We start from the raw sequence: 20,261 nt of genomic DNA, 5'->3' as shown, positions 1-20,261 counted from the left end.
TCAAAAACTCTGTGTTGTGGTGAGTTTATTTTCTCCCCGGGGGAGGGATCTGCCCTAAGCCGGGACACTTCATGAAGAAAATTGTGCTTTCCTCAAACTATTTCCACCACCACAGGTAAGATATTCAAGTAAAGAAAAAGATCCCTGTGGTTTGCTGAACAACTAATCAAAAGCTCCACTATCCTGGAACATTGCCTTTTTTAACATATGGAGGATCTAATACCCAAGCATTCTATTATCTTGCACCAGCCTTAAGCATCAGACATGGCAGTTATTCATTAAATGCCCAAGTTTCAATGTTATGCTCTTTACTCACATTAAACACCACCTTGACCTAATCTCAATAATTTTTATAGGACTACCTGTGAGATATGTATTTTATTGCTAAAATGTCTGTATGAGAATATAAAAGGTAAATACAAAGCTATTATACATCCAGATACAGGCTGTGCATAACAAGTGACATATAAAACACAGAACACCTAACACATTTCATTTGTCTGATATAGTTTGCAAGATGTCTGGCTCACCTGGTTCCTCTGATAGGTACAGCTGCCACTACTGCCCTCTCTTTTCATGCTCACACAAATTTGAGAAAGAGAAAAAGCAATAAATTCCCACACCAAACCTTCTCGTTACAGCTTGCTGCAATAATGCAGAATGTAATTTCTATTCCTGCAGGCAATCCAGAGTACAGATGTTGAAGGAAAGCTGGCTATTGCAAAGGAACTGGATAGCATCCCAGCATTCACTCCTCCCAGTCATATCCTTCTACTGCCAACAACACATGCTTGCAATTCCCACATGACGCAGCAGCCCCTACCTCTTTCCACCTGCAGATGGGCAGCACTTTGAGAGCTTCAACTGTCAGCAGGCAGCTACCTCAGCCTTTGTGTAGTGTTCTTCTCTTCACAGGGGTGTAATGGAAAATATCAATTAAGGCGAGATGGCATCCAAAGTTAATATTGTGCATTAATTTTGATATTCAGGACTCTTGCTCCCTGCCCAGTAATTTTTAATAGCAATTAGGTTCTTTGCAATGGTCATGAGAGGATAAAGAGAATCCAGAACACTGAAGAACTAACTAGCAATAATACAAATGTTACATTTAATTGAACTGGAGGAGAGGTTCTTGTGGTCGATGTACTGTTTGCTCACTAGATGGACTCAGGAAGCTCCTTTCTGCTTTAAAACAGAAGGCACTTGCATTCACTTACAGAGTTTTGCTGAAGATTTGCTAAAGAGGCTTGGAGTATTTACTCACAATATACTGTTTCCCGACTGGCAGGGCTAACTACAGTTTCCAGACAGTACTCAAACATTTGCAGGGAGTTCTGTCGCTGTCCTGTCAGCCACTGAGGCTTCTGATCTTCCTAGGCTCTTAAGTGGGGGTGCTGGGAGAGAAGTAAACCACCTCTGACCTGGTCCCAGTTCCTTCTGGACAATCTGTCCCTTCCAGGACTCCTCATCCTGGCAGAAGATTTGCAGACAGGATGTCTTGCAGATGTGCAATCTTAGCACAATGTCACACTGGCTAAGCAAGCCTATCGTGTGGAGGCATTTGAGGCCTATTCCTGGTAAACTCAAAACAGTTTCCAGGCAGAAAAGAGCAAAGTATCAGCAGAGGTAGCTTACACCTTACAGACATAATGCTGCAGAATATGGCAGGATGCAACAGCTCTGAGGCAATGGCAGAATCAATGGCAGCAGCAGCACATTGTCTCTACCTGCTCATCTCTTTTTATCTATGTAGCCCAAGTCTACTGGACCTTTGGACACAGATTAGCCAATCAGAAAGGCAGTTATCCAAGCTTAACCATATTAGGTGAAGTCAGGGCTTGCTTTTACCTTTTAGGGCAAAACAGAAACAAGTGCATGAACATGTGCAGCTACCCTATAAACAAATTTGAACAGACAGGGAGGCACCAGGCCCTTTTGTCTTCCTTCACTTTTGCAGGCAGAGAGCTTTAATGACTAAGTTGTAGAGTGCCTATTTTGGAATTTAAAAGGCAACCTCAGAGCATTAGGGTTCTCTTGAATATGCACACTATGGACTGAAACTACCTAAAGCCTTTAAACAAGTGTAAGTTTTGAATTGCTTTCCAATTGTCATTATCTTTTAGAAAATCTAAAACCCCTTTACTCCTCATAGTAATTTCTTGTTGCCCTAAATGGTGATAATATCACTTCTCTAGTGTACTCTATATACTTACACTATTTGCATATAGCTGACATAAGCAGGTTCCAGATGAGTAATACATGGTCACAAGTTCAATTAATGATCAGTCAGAAGACCCACTAAAATGACAATAAACAGCATCTGAAAGCCTTAGAAACTGTTCAGAATCTGTGTGCTACTCTGAGCCTAGCTAGAATGTTTTGGTGAGAAGAGTTAGATTACAGGCTGTGAAAAGGAAACAGTGGTGATGACTACTGCACTCATAGGCTTGCTGAGATGCATAAGAACAAGAACATAAATACAGATAACAGAGTCACTCTCTGGGCTTTGTGAGCTGCACCTCTCTCTCTAACCTAACCTACCATCTGTGTGACTAATCCATCTGTTTCCTAACCCCCCGGCCGACCCTCAAAACTACCGTAAACATAAGGCAAGATCTAGAGTAAGGTAGAGGGGTGGAAGGTGGAAGGGTGGTTGAGAGCCCCTCCTGGGAACTCAGGTTTCTGGAAGGGGTGTTGTGTTTCTGCATTGCTTTTCAACTTGTATATTTCTGTATATATTGGTATATATTGTAAATATCTGCTTGTCTATTGTGCTAAGCTGTCAATACAAACCTTCATTCCATTTCCAGAGCCACTAAGCCTAGTCTGGGTGATTTTCCAAAGTGGGGAGGGAGGAGGCAACACCCAAACCACCACAATCTGTATAAATACAATCTTCAAATAGGGTATATCCCACCTCAGTCCTCACCATAATCTCCATACTCCTTTTATCTGACTTAGCTCTAGCAACAAAAGGAGCAATCAGACACTCTGAAGCTGGCATCTAGAATGTTTGTAAGAACATTGCACCACCTCTCAGTGCAAGCTATTCCATCACTTGCACAACCAAAGTTTTTTTACTTACCTTTTTTTTTTTTTTTTTTGGTTAAACTGGAAGAACTTTCACTGGTAGCATCACAGAAATATCCAGGTTGGAAAAGAGCCTCAGGATCACCAAGTCCAATCTATAACCCTACTCTACAAGATTCACCTGAAACCATACCCCGAAGCACCACATCCAAATGACCCTTAAACACAACCACCTCCCAGGGCAGCTCATTCTGACCACTCTTCTCCATGAAAAACTTTTTCCTAATGTCTAATCTAAACCTCCCCAGTCTCAGCTTGAGGCCATTCCCCCTTGTTCTGTCCCCAGTTACCTGAGAGAAGAGATCAGCAGCAGCCACTCCACAATGTCCTTTCAGGTAGCTGTAGACAGCAATGAAGTCTCCTCTTTTTCAAAGTAACCATCCCCAGCTCCCTCAGTCACTCCTCATAAGATTTATTCTCCAGGCCCTTCACCAGCTTTGTTGTCCTTCTCTGGACCAGCTCCAGCATCTCCACATCTCTCTTGTATTGTAGAGCCCAAAACTGAACACAGTACTCAAGATGTAGGCCCACCAAAGTCGAGTCCAAGGGGAAAGTCATCTCCCTGCTCCTGCTGGCCACAATGTTTTTAATACAAACCAGGGTGCCACTGGCCTTCTTGGCCTCCTGGGCACACTGCTGGCTCATATTCAGCTGCATGTCTATTACAATCCGCAGATCCCTTTCTGCCAGGCAGCATGGCATATGGTGTAGTATAGGGGAAAGACTGTCCCATTCAGGATGAGACAGCTCAGGGCATGAAAAACAACATCAACACAGGTCGTCTCTTACTGGTGGATGCTTTACAGAGGACTGCCCTTTCCTGTTCACAGTCAGTGAGCAGCCCCAAAGACACAGTGACCACAATCCAAGCTTCAGAATTGTGAGAGTAACACTTTCTCTCTCACTGCCAGAAGGGAGTTTCTTGAATCCTTATTTCAGAGTACTTTATGTTTACTCCCAAGATTTCCTCCATAACCACAGCGGTTAGAAATCCCTTTAAAATGACAGCCCTGGCTCCTCATAAGCTGACTCTAGATAGGGAGGCATTAAAACAGGCAAAGTTGCTTGGGCATATGAGTTTCATTATGAGTGAGGAGCACTGCTCCTCCACACTCCTTCCAGTACTTCTGTGGCTAGGAAGTACTGTCTCATGACTCTCCTGAGATTTGAGGAGCTGTGGTCCTCCAGTCTTGCCATACTCCTACATTCCCTTTCATTAAGGAAACAGGACAGAGCTAGCCTACTGGAAATCTGCTGTCTTCCTTGCCCTTCTCACTGCTTTTGCTAAAAGAATACAGTTTTCCTTTGTTACAGCTGTCTTACTCAAAACTCTGTTGAGCACAACAAATAGCATCTTGGCAATCAGAAATCTTAAAAGGAGTCACAGGATCCTCAGCAGAATTCTTTCACTCTCTGAGAAATCTGTCCAAATAAACCAGGCCATGTAAAATTTCTGATTGGGTTGAATCTGTTGGCAATCCTACATTAGTGCACAGAGATTAATTCAGCATCTAAGAAAACAGAAAAGTCTCCCTGGTTTTGTGGGGTTTTTTTGTGTGTTTTGTTTGTTTTGTTTTTTGTTTGGGGGGGAAGTTGTGTTTTGGGTTTTGGGTTTGATGAGCTGTTTCCATCTAACTAGACTATTTCCCAGCATTCTGCTCTGAGCTTTGCAGCAATTCATACTTATTCACAAATGCACTGCAGTATTAAGAGACATTTCTTGGCTGATTTAGCAATTGCTGGAAAGCCATTTGTTAACACGTCCACTGGGATACAAACAGCAGGCAGACGTCTGCACTAGAGCCAAAGGTGTGACTATGCACACATAAATGCACCCAAGCCACTGCTAGCTAACTCACCAGCGTGCCAAGAGCAGTAAAGCTACAGACTGCAGCTCAGGCTGTGCAAAACCACCACAGAGCTTTGGAATTAAAATGTCAGCCAGGGTGCATGGAGATGTGTCACTGAGATGAGTGAGAGGAAAGCCAGGATAGGCAGATCTCTGCCCATTATGCACTGAGTGATATGCAGCCTCTCTGCATGCTGAAGCAGCATTGTGCCTCTCATTAAGCGAAGAAAGTGGATCACGTGGAAAGTATGAGGCTTTCTCATGAGAGGCCTATACATGAACAGATTCAGAGCTCTGGTTTAGCTAAATGCAGGTGGCAAAAAAAGTCTTTATGTGAACCACACAGACCACGAGCCTCAAAGAGAAGCCAAAGCAGGAAATCTTTGAGAGAAAACTGCTTGGGACTGGGTCAGCAGTGCCCCAAGCACTGGAGTCCATTTTGTTCTCCTATGCGTGGTTCTTGCCCCAGCCAGCTTAGGGAGGTGTGAAAATGAAAACTGGCTGTGTTAAAAGCTGAAAGGCTCCTCTGACCATCAAGGAAGTTCAGCCCAGGTTCCGACCAGCAGCTTGTGGTTTGGCATGAAAGGGACTATCCCAGTTCACAGCAGATGGAAACACCCTGTGCGAGCATTACTCTTCCTTGGGAGACCTCTGGCCACCTGCTTGAGCACTCATCCTAGGTCCTGGCCTACTAGAAGTGCTCTGGGATTTAATGAGGAGGTGTGGCAATAAAGACACATTTTGTTCTCTGTTTTGGGTAGCCTTGAAATCCTTGCTACATAGGAGAGAGGAAAAGCCAGCAGGCTTTCACACGCTGCCCACACTATGCCAAACAGCCTCACGCCATTTTGCCTCAGGCCTGCTCCGCTCCAAGCTGCACCACGCAGCCCTCAAGCCCCAACACTGAGCACACCACCAGGGCCCCGCAGCTCGTTGGCAGGTCCCTGAGGACAGGTGCCCCCACTGATGCATCCAGAGAGCCTTACCCCAGGTCGGCAGTTTGTCCCTCGCGGGGCCTTCCAGAACAATCCTGCTCTGCCGTGCTCGGGGACCTCCTCGCACCTTCCCGGAAGGCTGTGCGCAGTGAAGTGCACTCCCGTAGCAGAGCGCAGGCGCCCACCGCCAGCGCCACCTGCGCCAGGCCGCTCTGGCCTCTGCCCTGAGGAGGGCGCCAGAGCGCGCAGCTCCGCTGCCGGCGCAGGGCTGTCCGCCTCCCTCCAGCGCTGGGCGGGAAAGGCAGCGCAGCGCCCGCAGGCCCTCGGCGTTAAGCTTCAAGCTCTACTCTGTACTCTTACGCAGATCCAACTATTAATTCACTTCTGTTATTTCTTTAGATAGTTCAGACTTCCAAAGCTGAGACAGTTGAAGCTGTGCCTGGAAATGAATGCGTTCTTCCAGGAGCTGACGCACATCACAACAGACAGGAACGAGCTTGTGTTAAACAGACACACGGGGACTGACTCCTCAGAGGGGACAGAACTTCCCTTCCTAAACACGGCCAAACGCAAGCGCTGCAGCAGCACTTGTCAGGCCGGCACAGGAACTTGCACTATCCATAGGCTTACTGTGGTTTATTTTCCTTGTCTGAGGTTGTCTTTCCATGGTTAAAGAGACAGATGAAGCAGTCTGCCCTCTCTAGCACTGTGCGGTGCAACGTGGAAGCTGTTGGAGCGTAGGCAGAGCCCAGTGAGGTGGCACAGGATTCCCACCAGGAGGAGAGGCAATAGGAGTGCCAGCGGAGCTCTGACACCTGGAGGCTTTGCAGACTCTGGGTGTAGAGTTTCCGTAGAGCTCTGCTGTAGCAGCCTCAGGCAGGGGGTCCTTGCTGCAGTATCTGAGGTAGTAGATGTGTTTCCATAGTTGTGTCCCGAATCAAGGCCAGCTCAACTGCAGGGAGGAGTTGATCTGGGTCGTTTCTAAGACACTTTGCTAACAAGTGCAGTTCCTTTGCCATGCCCCACGTTGCTTGCCAAAAAGGAGAGGTTTGATACCTGAAAAATCCCCACATCACCCAACTGTTGGCAGGCTCCTTAAAAAAAACAAGGTTTAGCAAATGATACAAAAAGCTACTGCAGGCAAAGGCCTTCTTGAGCTGTTTGGCCTCTGTGATGCTCCTGCTGTGAGCAAACACTGCAAAGCCCTGTCATCACCCCAGCAAAATAAATGCCATCTCCATTTTACAGCGAGGTCAGCAAAAGACTCATGGTGGTGATCTGCTCTTTCAGAATACTACTTATCAGCATCTGAGTTGATAAGAGAGAAGTCCTTAATTTGCATCCCCTGCTCTGGGCCCCAGGACATGCTTCTGGACAGCCCAGAGGACAAGGTCAGGACACAATACAACAGCTCTGGTAACAGGGATGAGCAACAGCCACATCCAGTGCTGAGAAGTGAGATTTTGGTGTGACAATCTGAATGCCCATAAACTCCAGGCTCTGCCTGTAGTCACTGAGAAATCTGAAAGTATCTGTGAGCATCTTGGCCTTTACAAGAATCCAGAGAGAATTTGGAGAGTAGAGCATTCCAGGACCCCTCTGTCCTGCTTTACCCATGTCCTCTGGCAGAGACTGCCATCTACATTAGTGTGGTTACCCAAAGCTGAAGCCAGGAGGACTTGTAACGTTTGTATTCCTTGTACAGTTTGGTGCAGCAGAGCGTTGCCAGCTGGTGAGCACAAGGTAGAGCAGCACAGGAGTAACCCATTGGTTGAACAAGATGGGGCACAGCAGGGCACTCCCAGGGGCAGTACGTGCTGAAGAGGCCAGGCTAGGGCTAAGCACCCTGTACTGCTGCTCCCTCTGCAGCTGCGGAAGAAGGAGGATGAAGCTGCACCTGCAGAGGCTCTAGAACAGGTGCTGTGGCTCCTGGCACTTGCCTGTTTCACCCCAGATCTGGACAAAGCCCCAGAGGCAGTGACACAGAATAATAGAATCATAGAAGCAACCAGGTTGGAAGAGACCCCCTGGGCTCTGTGCTTCCAGCGAGGACAGAGCAGCTGAGCAGAGAGATTCTTTCTTTCCTTGCTATCTGCCCATGCCAACTGCAGAACATCAAGGAAACTCATTCTGGTAGAAGCTTGCCCATCGTTGCCAAACACTGTTTTGTGTCTTCCTTATTCAGTGCTCTGCCACCTCTAGAAGATAAGAATGAAGAAGCGCCATGGAAAAAAACAAAAGTCAGGTATTGCCCATGACAGGAGTATTTTATCTGGCCGATTTTCCTTAGGTTTCATGTCCTTCAGCACTAAGCCTGTGGGTTTTCAAGACTTTCCCTGCCAGCAGGAGGAACCCGAGATCCCTCTCTGCCTATCAGCAGGAAGGAGAGCTGAAATCCCACGTCTCTGCTCCCTGCTCTCTCTGTACTTACGATGTATTTTTGCCCGCTCAAAAGGTCTATTTATCTTAGGAGAAAATCACTTGAATCCAGGCTGTGACAGAAGGTACCTTCGAAGTGACAGCAGGAAAGAAAAATACTGTGAGCCAGTGGCTTTTCTCTTGCTTCTTCAGAGCCAGAGCATGTTCCCAAAAGCAAGGTGGTTTTGCACCTCTGGCTGGCTAACTCATGGGTCAGTCTTGGAGCTACAGCTCTGAAACACTGCTCAGTGAGACGACAAATACAGAACCCAAGAACTGCTGTGAGAAGGAATCAGGTCTGTTGCTTCAGGTGGGATTACGGAAGCGAGATGTAAATAGACATCCTCCCCCCTTTCAAATCATGGTCTTCTAGGGCCTGTCCTTGCTTATCAGGTGACACTGTCACCTCCGACCATGAAGAGGTGGAAGTTTGTGTTATGGAAAGAGCATGCTATGCCACCAGCTCTCAGGGGAGCCTGGTCCTGTGCTCCAGCACCCTTAAATTTTCTCCTCATATTTAGATGGAACTTTTGTATGTTCAAATTTGTTCCCTGTCCTGCCCCTGGGCACCACTGACACCTACCCTTGAAGTATTTATACCCATTTTGAGATTTCCCCCCTCAAATCTCCCCTTTTCTAGACTAAGAAGATCCACTTCTCTTACTTTCCTCCTAAGAGAGATGTTCTACTCTCCTAATCATCTTTGTAGCCCTGGACATTCAAGACTGCCTTTTGGCCAGGAGTCTTCTCCAGCACAGAAGGATAAAACCTTTAAATCCTTAGTAAGAAGAGAGCAGTTGGACATGCTTGAGTGTGAACTCATGACAAATAAGCTGTGAAGAGAGTAAACCAGCAAACCACTGCATGGAAGGCAAACGGAATGTATGCAGCAACAGCAAGGACAACAGAAGACAAGAGTCACATGCAGCTGTATAAAGTTGATGCTGTGCCATTGGGAAGACACAATACTATCTTTTAAGTCTCTACATTACTTTTAGTATTGTAACAGCTTCCATTTTATTAACTAATGCTCCTTCCACAATGAAGTGGAAGAATTTGCTACACAGCTGTCAACTCTGCTTACCTAATACAAGTTGTTTTGTAGCTGACTTACTTTTGGAAGAGACAAACGTTTTAAGACATCCACGCTGCTGGAGAAGGGGCAGAGAGCTCCTGAGTTAATGTTAACTAGGTCATGAAGTTGCTCCTTCTACAATTTCATGTCTAGCTTTAACTCCCATCACTGTTTTCTCAATGAGATGACAGTTTTTACCCATGAAAGCACACTGCCAAAGATTGCTTCAGGAATCCAAAACTACCTCTCACGAAGTAATTCATGCACAAAGTAAATCCCACTGTGATCTCCACTAACTGTTAGCTTCTTGCTACCTGGTGTTACGGACACGTAGGATCTGTCACAACTCACGATCAGGTGTCCCACAGCTGTCAAAACCAAGAAGGTTTTACTGACACTTTGTCATGGGTTGAGGTGAATCTGCTTCTGAAACTCAGTGCCATGCTGCCATCATGCCAGCCTCAAAATGAAAGTGGTGGCTGGAGCCAAGCATCATGGGTCTTCAGTTCAGGTTGTAACATGAAAGGCTTCCTCTTCCAGTTGCTGCTTCCGATTTCTGGGTTTGGGGTGTTTCTGCTGAGGGTTGCAGTTGGGTGGTGAAAGGTCACTGACTTCTGCATTCTGCTGCACTTTCCTGCAAATAGGCTACTGTAAGTATGCATTCTGGCATCTTACTGAACTCTCTCAACCCACTGCTTTTTACATTACTTCCTCTCCCATCCATGATGGGGGAGAGAGGGGTTGTGAGTAGACTGTTAGCCCAGGACACAACTGGAATGCAAGATGGTCTCACAAAAAAAGCCATCTGATGGCAGTTATGTTACAAAATCCTGGTTTCTATAGCTACATGTCTGAAACTGCTGAGGCTGCAGATGAATCAGCAAGACAAGGAGACTAAGACTGCCATATGCCCTTGGGGACACTGCTGGATTTCTGCAGCGGAACCATGTCTTGTTGCTGAGAAGTGTGGAGAGCATGGTATGCATGAAGGAGGCTTTTTTGTCCTCTGACATGGATAAAAGTAACATCTAGAACTGTAGGCTATTTGCATTAGTTAATTAGCTGAATTTAAATGGCATCGGTGAAGCAATAAGCACTGTTGGTTTAGTGACAAATGATAGTGCAGAGTGAGAGCCACTCATAAAGCATAATCATGGTTCACAGCTGAAGCAGACTTGCCTTTTCCAGGTATCACTTTGATAGTGTTTGATCAACCTTGAGGTATTCTTTTGGTCAGAGGCAAAGCCTAAGGCCAGTTGTTTTGACTGAGGTACAAACTTACTTGTATGTGCTTTTCCAAGTCCTGAAAAAGCTGACCAACCAATGAAATTGTCCCCCCCTTCCAACCTCTTTTATTCTAATGCATCTCAAAGATTCCCCCTCCACCCACCATTCTGTCAACAGCTTTAGCTATGGAAAAGGTATTTTGGCTTGAGGAAGGAATATGCACATTTAAAACAAGGTATTATCCTAGAGGCTCAGGAAGACCTTCATTTCCTGTTAAGAGAGCCCTCTGCAAAGGTACAGGCTTCTCAGATGATGGGAACCAGTATCACACAACTGTAGATAGACTGCTGAAAACAGGCCCAGAAACCACAGATAACAGATCTGTCTCCAACAGTGGTCAGAAAAAAGAAGGCACAAGTGATGCAGTCACTCTGCCCCTGATGACCCACCTTCTCAGCAGAGGGCAGCTGAATATAACACAAAATATAAAGGTATGGTTGAAAGGAAAGAAGAATCCAGGCAGTTCAGTTAAGTAAGCAGTCTGTATGTGAACATCTGATAAAGTTTGGCAATGGGCATGGGGATTTCACACATACTTGGAATTCTTGTACACCATAATTTAGTAATTTATGTCAGATATGACACTACTTAAAAGTTCCCTACACAAATGAAGATTTCTGTGTAAAGCAAACATCTAACACCACCAACACAATAAACTAATAAACCCCAAACCATTGCACAAGTTCAGTAGCAGCCGTCAATGCCTGGGTGATACTTCCTTCCACAAATGATTTTTTGCTCATGTTCATTAAGGACATAAATCTCACCCAAAGTAGTAACTGATGGCAGGTGTTCTCCAAAAATTACCATTAAAAATCAAGAATAATCCTGCATTTTCACAAGTTAAAATTCTTGTACCTACTACCATACCTTCTAAAGATCTATGAAGCAGTTCAATACTAGGACAACTACACGTTCTTCTGAGGGCCACACAGCCCTCAACATCTGCACACACCTATGATTTATTTAAGTGAGCTTCTCCCTTAATCCAAAGTTCTTGAGAAGGAGGAATCTCTGACATCTTTTCCCAACCCTCCACTTGTTCTCAGCTCCTCTCACATACATTTCTGTTTGCAGGAAAACATTGCACTCATGGGAACTGTGACTCTTCAGTTTATTCTTATCATTTCCTATCTTTACCTCTTCAGATAGACTGCTCTTCTAACACACTGAGAATTGCCCTGGTAGGGGAGAAAAGAAAAAAGTGTTACCCAAAAAAACTCACTTTTCAGGCCAACTACATCTATTGTCTGTACTGAAGATACCAGCCAGTACAACAAAAATTATGGCTACAAGGTACTCATTTGCATCCCCTCCTTTTTAAAACAGGCGACCAACAACTGATTTTCCCACTGAAACAGTTATATCATAGCTGTAATATCAAATCTGAAAGCTCCTCAAAATGTCTAGATTCTAGAGGGAGACAACATGGGTGAAAAAAAATATCAGTACACGTTGTTTTAATACAAAATATTAGCTTTTTTTTTTACAAGTCAGTTTCTTTGAAAATATAGAACCTTAAAAAATGAACAAATTTCTATCCACATACTATAAACACTTTTTTTTTTTGTGCTCAGATTGATCAAGTTATCAGAACAATTTAAACACCAGTCCATAGTTTAAATACTGCCTTGAAGTTTTATGAAAACTATGCCGCACTGTGCACTACCTTTATTATATGTACAGTGTGAAGCATCTTCTTTCAGTTCTAATACTGTAGTAGAAACTGTTCTGTTACCAGGTTCTTTGTGCAAGGACTTCACATTCTACTCATGCTCATGACAGATTTGCATTACATTCCAGTGGCACTGGTATGAGCAACCACATGTAATATTCTGTGAATGTTCACTGGAAGAATGTCCATTACATATTCTGGAAGTACAAATTCTTCTGCTGGATAAAAGAAAGCTTGTTAGTTGAGGGGAAATACTAGCCTAATTAGCCAGAATGTAACAATTTCTAAGCACTGAAATGAATTTTGATTTCTCAAAGTTGAATAAAAATAATTAACTATCACATTTCCATAGAGATGAACATCTCAGGAAGATTTGTAATTGCCTGTTTTTTGAACCCATAGAAAGGAAAAAAAATTCCCTCTGAGATGGAGGCCTTAAAAGGTCTTGTTTTAGTAGTAAATCATCCACAAGTTGCAGGCTGTTAGCCAAGTAGATATAGGATGATTTACTTGCATTACAGTAATTTACACAATTGAACTTTATGCATACAGTACAAAACTATGAACAAAAAGGTGAAGCAAAGGTTTTTTATTTATATTCAGGTAAAAACATTAACCTGATGAAGTAAATTATTGCAGATTTGAGAAATCAGCACATGAAACAGTTGGACAGAGCATTGCTTACAGGTGCTTTATCTGTGTCAAAAGACAAAGGCTGAACTGTTTTTTTTGTTCAAAGCTAGCACTAAGGGCAGGGAGGGAGGAAGAGAAAAAACTACAAAAGTAACCAGGAACTGTTTACTTAAACAGGGAATGAAACAACTAATTTGTCTTTTAAAAAACTTTACATTGATTCAAAATGCTCTGGCCTTACCACAATACACAATGGCCAGCCCAAGCTGTTGGACTTCAACTACATCAAAGAAAGAATTCTTCCTAGCCTCCAGCGAGAGGCTTTTTGCTGCCTGAATCACTGTGTAAACAGCTCTAGAGCATCGACTGGTAAAGACTGTCGCAATTATATCCTACCACTACAGTAAAACTATGCTATAAGAAAGGTTCTACCTAGTTACAAAGGCTGAATTATATTGACAATATATATTTTATTTCAGTAAAATTTAAATTATCTTAATCAGAGAAAGAGGCATGGAGCAGTTAAATGCCCACGCTAACCAAAACATAACATTTGTTGAATGTTGCACACAAAAAGAACCAAGTGAATTGCACATCAGACAATACATGAGGATGGGTAAAATTAGAGGCAGGTGAGCGTACACAGAACTAGTCTACTAAACTAGGTTTGTCAAATACATGGTGTATTTTAATTTCTGTACTTATGTACAAAAGTTGTCTTTGGAGGAAAAACTTCAGACTTAGCTAGATGGATACACACAGCCCGGTATTAAACTGCACAGCGACATTTATTGTTCCAGCCTGGAAAAAACATCCCTTTTTAAATTTCACACAGCAAAGCAAGTTAAAAACTTCACTCATCAAATAAATGATAATTTAAACAAGAACTTGCTAAAGAAACCTTGTCACAACAACTTTTAGGGCCTGATCACTTTAAGTCCATAAGGGCCTTTAATGAATATCAACCAAGTGTCTTTGTTTATAATCTGCAAGCCGTTTTTCTACAACAAGAAGGCGTAACACGTTTCCTTGACTCAGGTGATATATTTAGAAAAGAATCATGAGTTTCTCTTTTGCTGTAACAGGCAGACATTGCATTTTTCATTGTGATCAGGAAAGATGGAATGACTGCTGCCCTTCTCTTGCAGCTATCAAGAGTTTTTCACGCATTATCTCAATAGTTGAATAGTCCGGCAATTTGAGATAGTTCACACAAGTCATGACTGAGGGTAAGAAATCATCTGGGTTCTCTGTAGACTCGAATGTCTTGCGTACAATTGTCAAGGGAGGATTCAAACTTCGGAAGCCTATCAGCGAGGAAAAAGGAACATACATAGTGAGGTTGTTCTCTTGAGAACCTGGTTAACACCTTAGACTCTATCTGTGACAGATACATGCCTCTCAACTACCCCATCTTCATTAACAAGCCTTAAGAATATGACTTCATAAGACCATGTAGCGAGCCTGCTTTTCAATTCTGTGATCTCTAATAGGTTATATACAATGTTAGTACTTTTTTTAAAAGAGTTTGTTGGTTTCATACTAAAACTCTCAAAAGTTTCCCAACTAGTATATTATTTTCGTTCCTACAAAGCAGTTTTACAATCCTAATCCTCACTCCTCTCTGTGCCATCTCTCCCCAAAAGAGCTCTAAAATACTTTAAAACAAAACCCACACAACTCTTTCCCCCAGACCCTAAAGAACCTCTGTGGTGGAACAGATGCGTCCTTAAGTTTTCACGTGCAAAACATTCAGCTGATAATACAGTGAAATATGTATTCTATAATTGTCCCTAGCAAAGGCAGCAAATTCTTCAGTTTTCCTCACTGCTTCTCATCTAAATTCTGAAATTCAAAAGGGGGAGAAATTAAAGTTTATTACCGCACTATTATTGTCTACTTCCTAGAAAAAAGGTTATTGTTTCCAGATAGCAACGCATCATTTTGTTTTGTCATAACTTAATACTGCATTTCTAAGGTAGAGGTGCATTAAGTTTTCAATTCTGCTTAAAATCTGAAGCATTTTTTGCCCTCTGTCAGGTTATCTGGTAGCAGAAATGAAGCCTGTAGGGAGCAGATGGAATTGTCAATTGGCACAACACCAAAGTTGGAGAATTCTACATGAAGTCTACCCAGCCACTTCTAAACCCAGAACTGTCAAACAAGAATGTTACTTCTAAAATACAGAGTGAAGTAACTTTTGCACCACACTGAAAGAACTTCTGAAATGCATTAATAACAACAATCTCAGACGTAGCACTACATAACAAAACCTACCTCCTACAGGCAGTCTGGGGCTACCCGTCACAAACTGAAGAAACAGTCTTTGCTGCTCACTATCGAAGCTACTGAGGATCTCAAACAGATACTTCACTGCTCGACTAAGGGGGGGGAAAGTAAAGGTTATCAGCATTTTATTCAGAGTTGAAATAAGTGCACCAGATTTATAATCAGTATAGCATAAGTATTTTCAAACAACTATAAATCCAGTTCCTTTACCCAGAATAGTAGTATCAAAATATGTATACATTGCTACTATTGCTGTGTTTTTAACAGCCCACCACCACATTACCTGTCATGTGTATAACCGTGATCTGGCCTGCAACACTCCATTAAAGTCTTTGCATCCCAAGTGTCTGTTTTACTGCCACACAAGAGCTGCTCCAACTATAAAGGCAAAAAAGAAAGAAGTAAGTTTTCCCCTTCAGCACATGAGGCAGAACAAGTATTGTCTACGCTAAACAGCTTCTGCTTTCCAGAATGCCTTACTGCAGAACCACCTCAGCCACTCCAAGCAATCCCCCCACAGACTTTGCAACAGCTTCATCCTAGCGTCAGCCTCAACTGTTGAATCTGCCTTTACATACATCCAGCATCTCGTCTGGATTATATCTATATCTTCATAAGCAATTTACACTGGAGAATCTTTTAACTTTTTGGAAAACTCACCAAACCTAAGGGAACAGGAAAAATAGTGTTTACATTTGGTTTTCTGAAGCCTGAGCTCTTCTTTGAAAGAAAAAAAAAGTCATTAGACAGAGATGGATCTGCCAAATAGCAGTTTTGTACGTGAATTATTTTTCTTGTTCTTTCTATGCACCTAGGCAAGCAGAGATGACAGGCTACAGCCAAAACATGAAAAGCTTCACAGGGTGCATGAGGAGCTGTGAAGCCTCAGCCTCAATAAAATCAGGTCTGACAGCTGACAGAAGAATTTTACAAGTTCTTCAGGATAGTTTACAAATGGTTTGTTAAAAGGTTGAAATGTCTGGAGAGCTATCAGCAACAGAACATGAGATTACATGTATATGCCATCGATACACATATTCTATCTCATGCTACTCCTAGGCTTCATTTTGCTCAACCATGTTAGCAGATGAGCAACAAAGCAGTGTCCACATTTTAAAGTTTCCATGCAGAAGCAAGTATCAAGCCAAGCCAAACAAGACAAAATGACAGTATCACATATACCATAAAGTTTCACAGGAAAATGGTAAGAGTGCATGGTGAGAACAAAGCAAAACTATCTTTATTCTTTACCCTTTCATCTGAATCTCCCCTTACTGTTTACAGCTTTTGTCAAAGAGCATCCAGGTAGCATCCATATCTATATCTACATGAACATCTTAGAGGTGTTCAAGGACAGGCTGGATGAGGCTTGGAACAAGCTGGTTTAGTGGAAGGTGTCCCTGCCCATGGTGGGGTAGAGGATTGGAACTAGATGAAACTTTCCAACCCAAACCATTCTATGAATATATAAATCTATAGGTACTAAGAGAAACTGCAACACAAGAAATGGAAGTATCCACACCAGTACAGATAACCTACGTACCTAAATTTAAGTACTTCTCAAAAAGATATATATTTTTGATTTTAACAAAAATGGTGCTATTAATAAGAGCATCAAATAACCAAACATAGAAATCTTAACTGTGCAGTTCGATGGACACCAAGTTTTACAAACTTGCACCAGAAATGTAATCACACTCTCACAAATGCAGCATCCAGTGCATATCTAGGCTCAGATTCTCCACAAATAAGGTTACAAAAGCATCACGACAAACTCATTTACCAACCTCCTCAGGATAAAAGTATTGAAGATGACTGAGGGGAAACACAGATTCAAATCCATCTCTGAATGAGTCAAACTGCCTGGCAACACCTTCGTTCAGTGCCCAGAAAATAACCAACTGCAAGAAAGAAAGAAAAAAGCCATGTGAACAGAAAGCAGCACAGAATGATCACTACTGTACAAGAGACTACAGCTGGCAGAAGTAACCTCTACAAAAAACTAGCTATACACTTACTGTAGTTATGCACAGTTAACTGACTAGGAGAGATGCTTTACAGCACTGATTTTAAAAGCCCATCCTACTGCATGTAAACATAATGCTGCTGCAATACAATAGACTTAAAATTAACTGGGTTGGGGTTTTTTTTCGTTTGATTTGGAATCTTTCATTGTTCCTGGTGTTTTTTTTTTCCTTGACAGCTTTCTCCTGTGGTTTGGTCAATGAATATTAGCAAAAGTAGTCTCAAGTTCAACCAACCACAGATTTTTAGGACACCCTATACAGAAACCATACAGAATTTGAACTACTTGTTTGCCCTCCCCTTTTTTTTGTTAAATAAAACAAGGTCAAATACATGGAATTGATAGTATATGGTTAAAATAAACTCATTCACAAAATACTTTAAAACAAATCCTCACTTCATGTTACTGAGGACTTGGTCGAGAATCATAAGGCAAAAGATAGTAGCTGGGGCTTTTTTGTGTGCAGTTCCTGTGGGGTTTTAAGTTTGTTTTTTCTCAATCTTTATGTGTAGCTTTTTCTTTCTTTGTTTCATGTTGCAGGTTTTTTTGGGAAGGGGAGAGAGTTGTTTTAGTTTCAGGGTTCTTTTTGTCTTTTATTATTGCTCTTTTTGTGTGGTTTTGTTGGTTTGCTTAATCTGCAGTTTTCACCTTCTGAAATGGATAGCACATACTGAAACAATAATCACTGCTGGGGGAGGAAACAGACATGACACAAATGACCAAATTTCTAACACATCTCCTGCAGCCAGTGTTTCTCCACTACATTAAGAAATAGGTCATACATGGCAGGCTGCCAAGTTCAGCTTCTTTTGTCAGATGGTTACACTTCTCTTAAACACCCTCACATCTAACAGGAAACAAAGGCTGGTTATAAAAGATGTGCTCTCAACACAGTTATTGTATTTTTTCATGTGTTACAAGTTCTGACCTGGAATGCTGGGATAAACTTGAAAGACATTTAAAGATGCATCACAAAGATGCTCAGAGGGCTGGAGCACCTCCTATATGGGGACAGGTTGTCAAGAGTTGGGGGGGGTCATCCTGGAGAAGAGAAGGCTCTGGGGAAATTTTAAAGAAGGCTTCCAGTACTTGAAGCTGGGGAAGGACTTTTTACAAGGCCTTTGTAGTGACAGGATGAGGGGGAATGAATTGAAGCTGGAAGAGTCTTGATGGATTAAGACTGAATATTAGGAAGAAATTCTTTACTGTGAGGGCAGTGAGACACTGCAACAGGTTGCCCAGTGATGTTGTGGAACATACTCCCCAGAGATGTTCAAGACCAGGTTGGACAAGGCCTTGAGCAACCATGTCTAGCAGAAGGGCTCTCTGCTCGTGATCGAGGAGCTAGAACTAGATAACTTTAAAGGTCATTTCCAGCCCAAACCATTCTATGAACTGAATCACTATCTCACTGATACTGCTGGAATCTTGAGGCAAGTATTTAACCCTTTCCCAATAATTGATGAGTATCTGTTCCAGAAAGCTACTGGAAAGCCTATTAGCATCCTATAGTCTTCCTATAAGAGTCAAACAGTGAACTTCAGCTAAGATACATACCCTTACACTTTCACACAACAGGCTGTAAAACTAAAAAGGAAATTACAGCATCAGAGCTGCTTAGAAATGTGACTCCAAAAATTCACTATTATTACAGCAGCTCCAAGTCCACTGAAGTGAGGAGAGCAGGTGCTAAACCACTATCACAAACAAATTATCACCCCCAGGTCTGGGAATTTAAGAGTCCAAAAGTCCACAGCTCAAATTACTCCATCTACACCTTTTATCAAAAAACAAACAACCCCAAAACAACAGACCACCAACAACACAGAAACAATGAAACAAGCAGAACAAAGAACAAGCCAATCAACCAAACAAAACCCCAAACCCACCAAAACCCACACCAACTCCCAAAAAACAAACCAAAAAGCACCCACAGAGCACTTCTGATGAGTTCATAATGTATAAACCAAACTTTTTTGTACTATGAAAAACCTCCTGTTGGGTGTGCTGACTAGGATTCAAATAGTTTCTGGAGCAATAAACTGGTACAGAAGAGAAGCAATCAGTGGGAAAATTATTGCTGTGCACCAGTTCACAAGAATGAAGCAAAATATATACGGAAGCAAACTACTTGGGAAGCAGATGAGGAAGAATAAAGACATTTTTAGTCCTAACTTTGCTTTTACATACTCTGAGGTACTCCTCTAAGTTGTGGATGGTAACTGGTGTATCTTTCCCCCCTTTTTTCAGTTCTATATTAGGAAAACCAGGAAGTGTGAAGTCCAGCCCTAAATCTTCCACTGAACAGCCATTCATAGTCAGAGCCTCCAATGCATACTGTAGACTTTCTTTGGTCTAAAAAAATTGGAAATAAGAACAATTCATTCATGTTAACTTATCCAATAGTTAAGCCTTCTAAAGCAGTTTTGACACAGCAAACATGTCCATAAGAATATTGCTATTAATACTATTACCACAGTCCTTGCTTTCCTTCTATGTTTTTCATACATAACAGTAAACCAAGACAAACCAAATGAACTTTCTTAATAGATAAACCTGAAGGACACTAACAATACACTACTTTTTTCTAGCAATTTTGGAATTACTTCTTGCATATTCAGAAAATACTACTGCAAGACAAAGAGATGTAAAATAGTCTTAAGGCTCTTAGGCTATATTTTTTTTTCCTTAGAATACTTAATGGCATTCATATTTGCATGCATACTGACATTTTTCAGCTCTCATCCACCAGGTTTCAGGTTTTTCAAACTCTTGTTGGAAAATTAAAAGCCGTGATCAAGGAGAGAGAGTGAGACAGTGAGGTGAAGAGGAACAAAGGTCCACAAGCTTGCAATAACTTGGCTAGTAACAAAGCAGATGTATTAAGAGTATAAATTAGGTTATTGCCACCTACCATTTATTAACATTGGATGCTAGAAAGCATGCATGCCAAAGACCCCTTAACACTACTCTGCAACAGTGAA

At 42.3% G+C, this 20,261-nt stretch overlaps 1 protein-coding gene across 6 annotated transcripts in view; it reads right to left on the bottom strand.

Moving 5' to 3' along the window:
• Window positions 1-12,903: 12,903 nt before the first annotated feature.
• The window catches only part of TRIP12 (thyroid hormone receptor interactor 12), an 80,194-nt gene continuing 72,836 nt past the window's right edge, over window positions 12,904-20,261 (bottom strand). For all 6 annotated transcript variants that reach the window (XM_064165217.1, XM_064165219.1, XM_064165220.1 and 3 more), the window contains 5 exons: window positions 19,468-19,632; window positions 17,039-17,152; window positions 15,535-15,629; window positions 15,240-15,343; window positions 12,904-14,269 (listed from right to left, as the gene is read on the bottom strand). In XM_064165217.1, the coding sequence (XP_064021287.1) occupies window positions 14,073-14,269; window positions 15,240-15,343; window positions 15,535-15,629; window positions 17,039-17,152; window positions 19,468-19,632 (675 nt within the window). In that variant the 3' untranslated portion in view covers window positions 12,904-14,072. The remainder of the gene's footprint in view (window positions 14,270-15,239; window positions 15,344-15,534; window positions 15,630-17,038; window positions 17,153-19,467; window positions 19,633-20,261) is intronic.

This window comes from Pogoniulus pusillus, chromosome 26 (assembly GCF_015220805.1).
Source record: "Pogoniulus pusillus isolate bPogPus1 chromosome 26, bPogPus1.pri, whole genome shotgun sequence".
Taxonomy (NCBI): domain Eukaryota; kingdom Metazoa; phylum Chordata; class Aves; order Piciformes; family Lybiidae; genus Pogoniulus; species Pogoniulus pusillus.
Note: the sequence above shows the minus strand (reverse complement) of the source record. Positions and strands in the feature narration are given on the sequence as shown.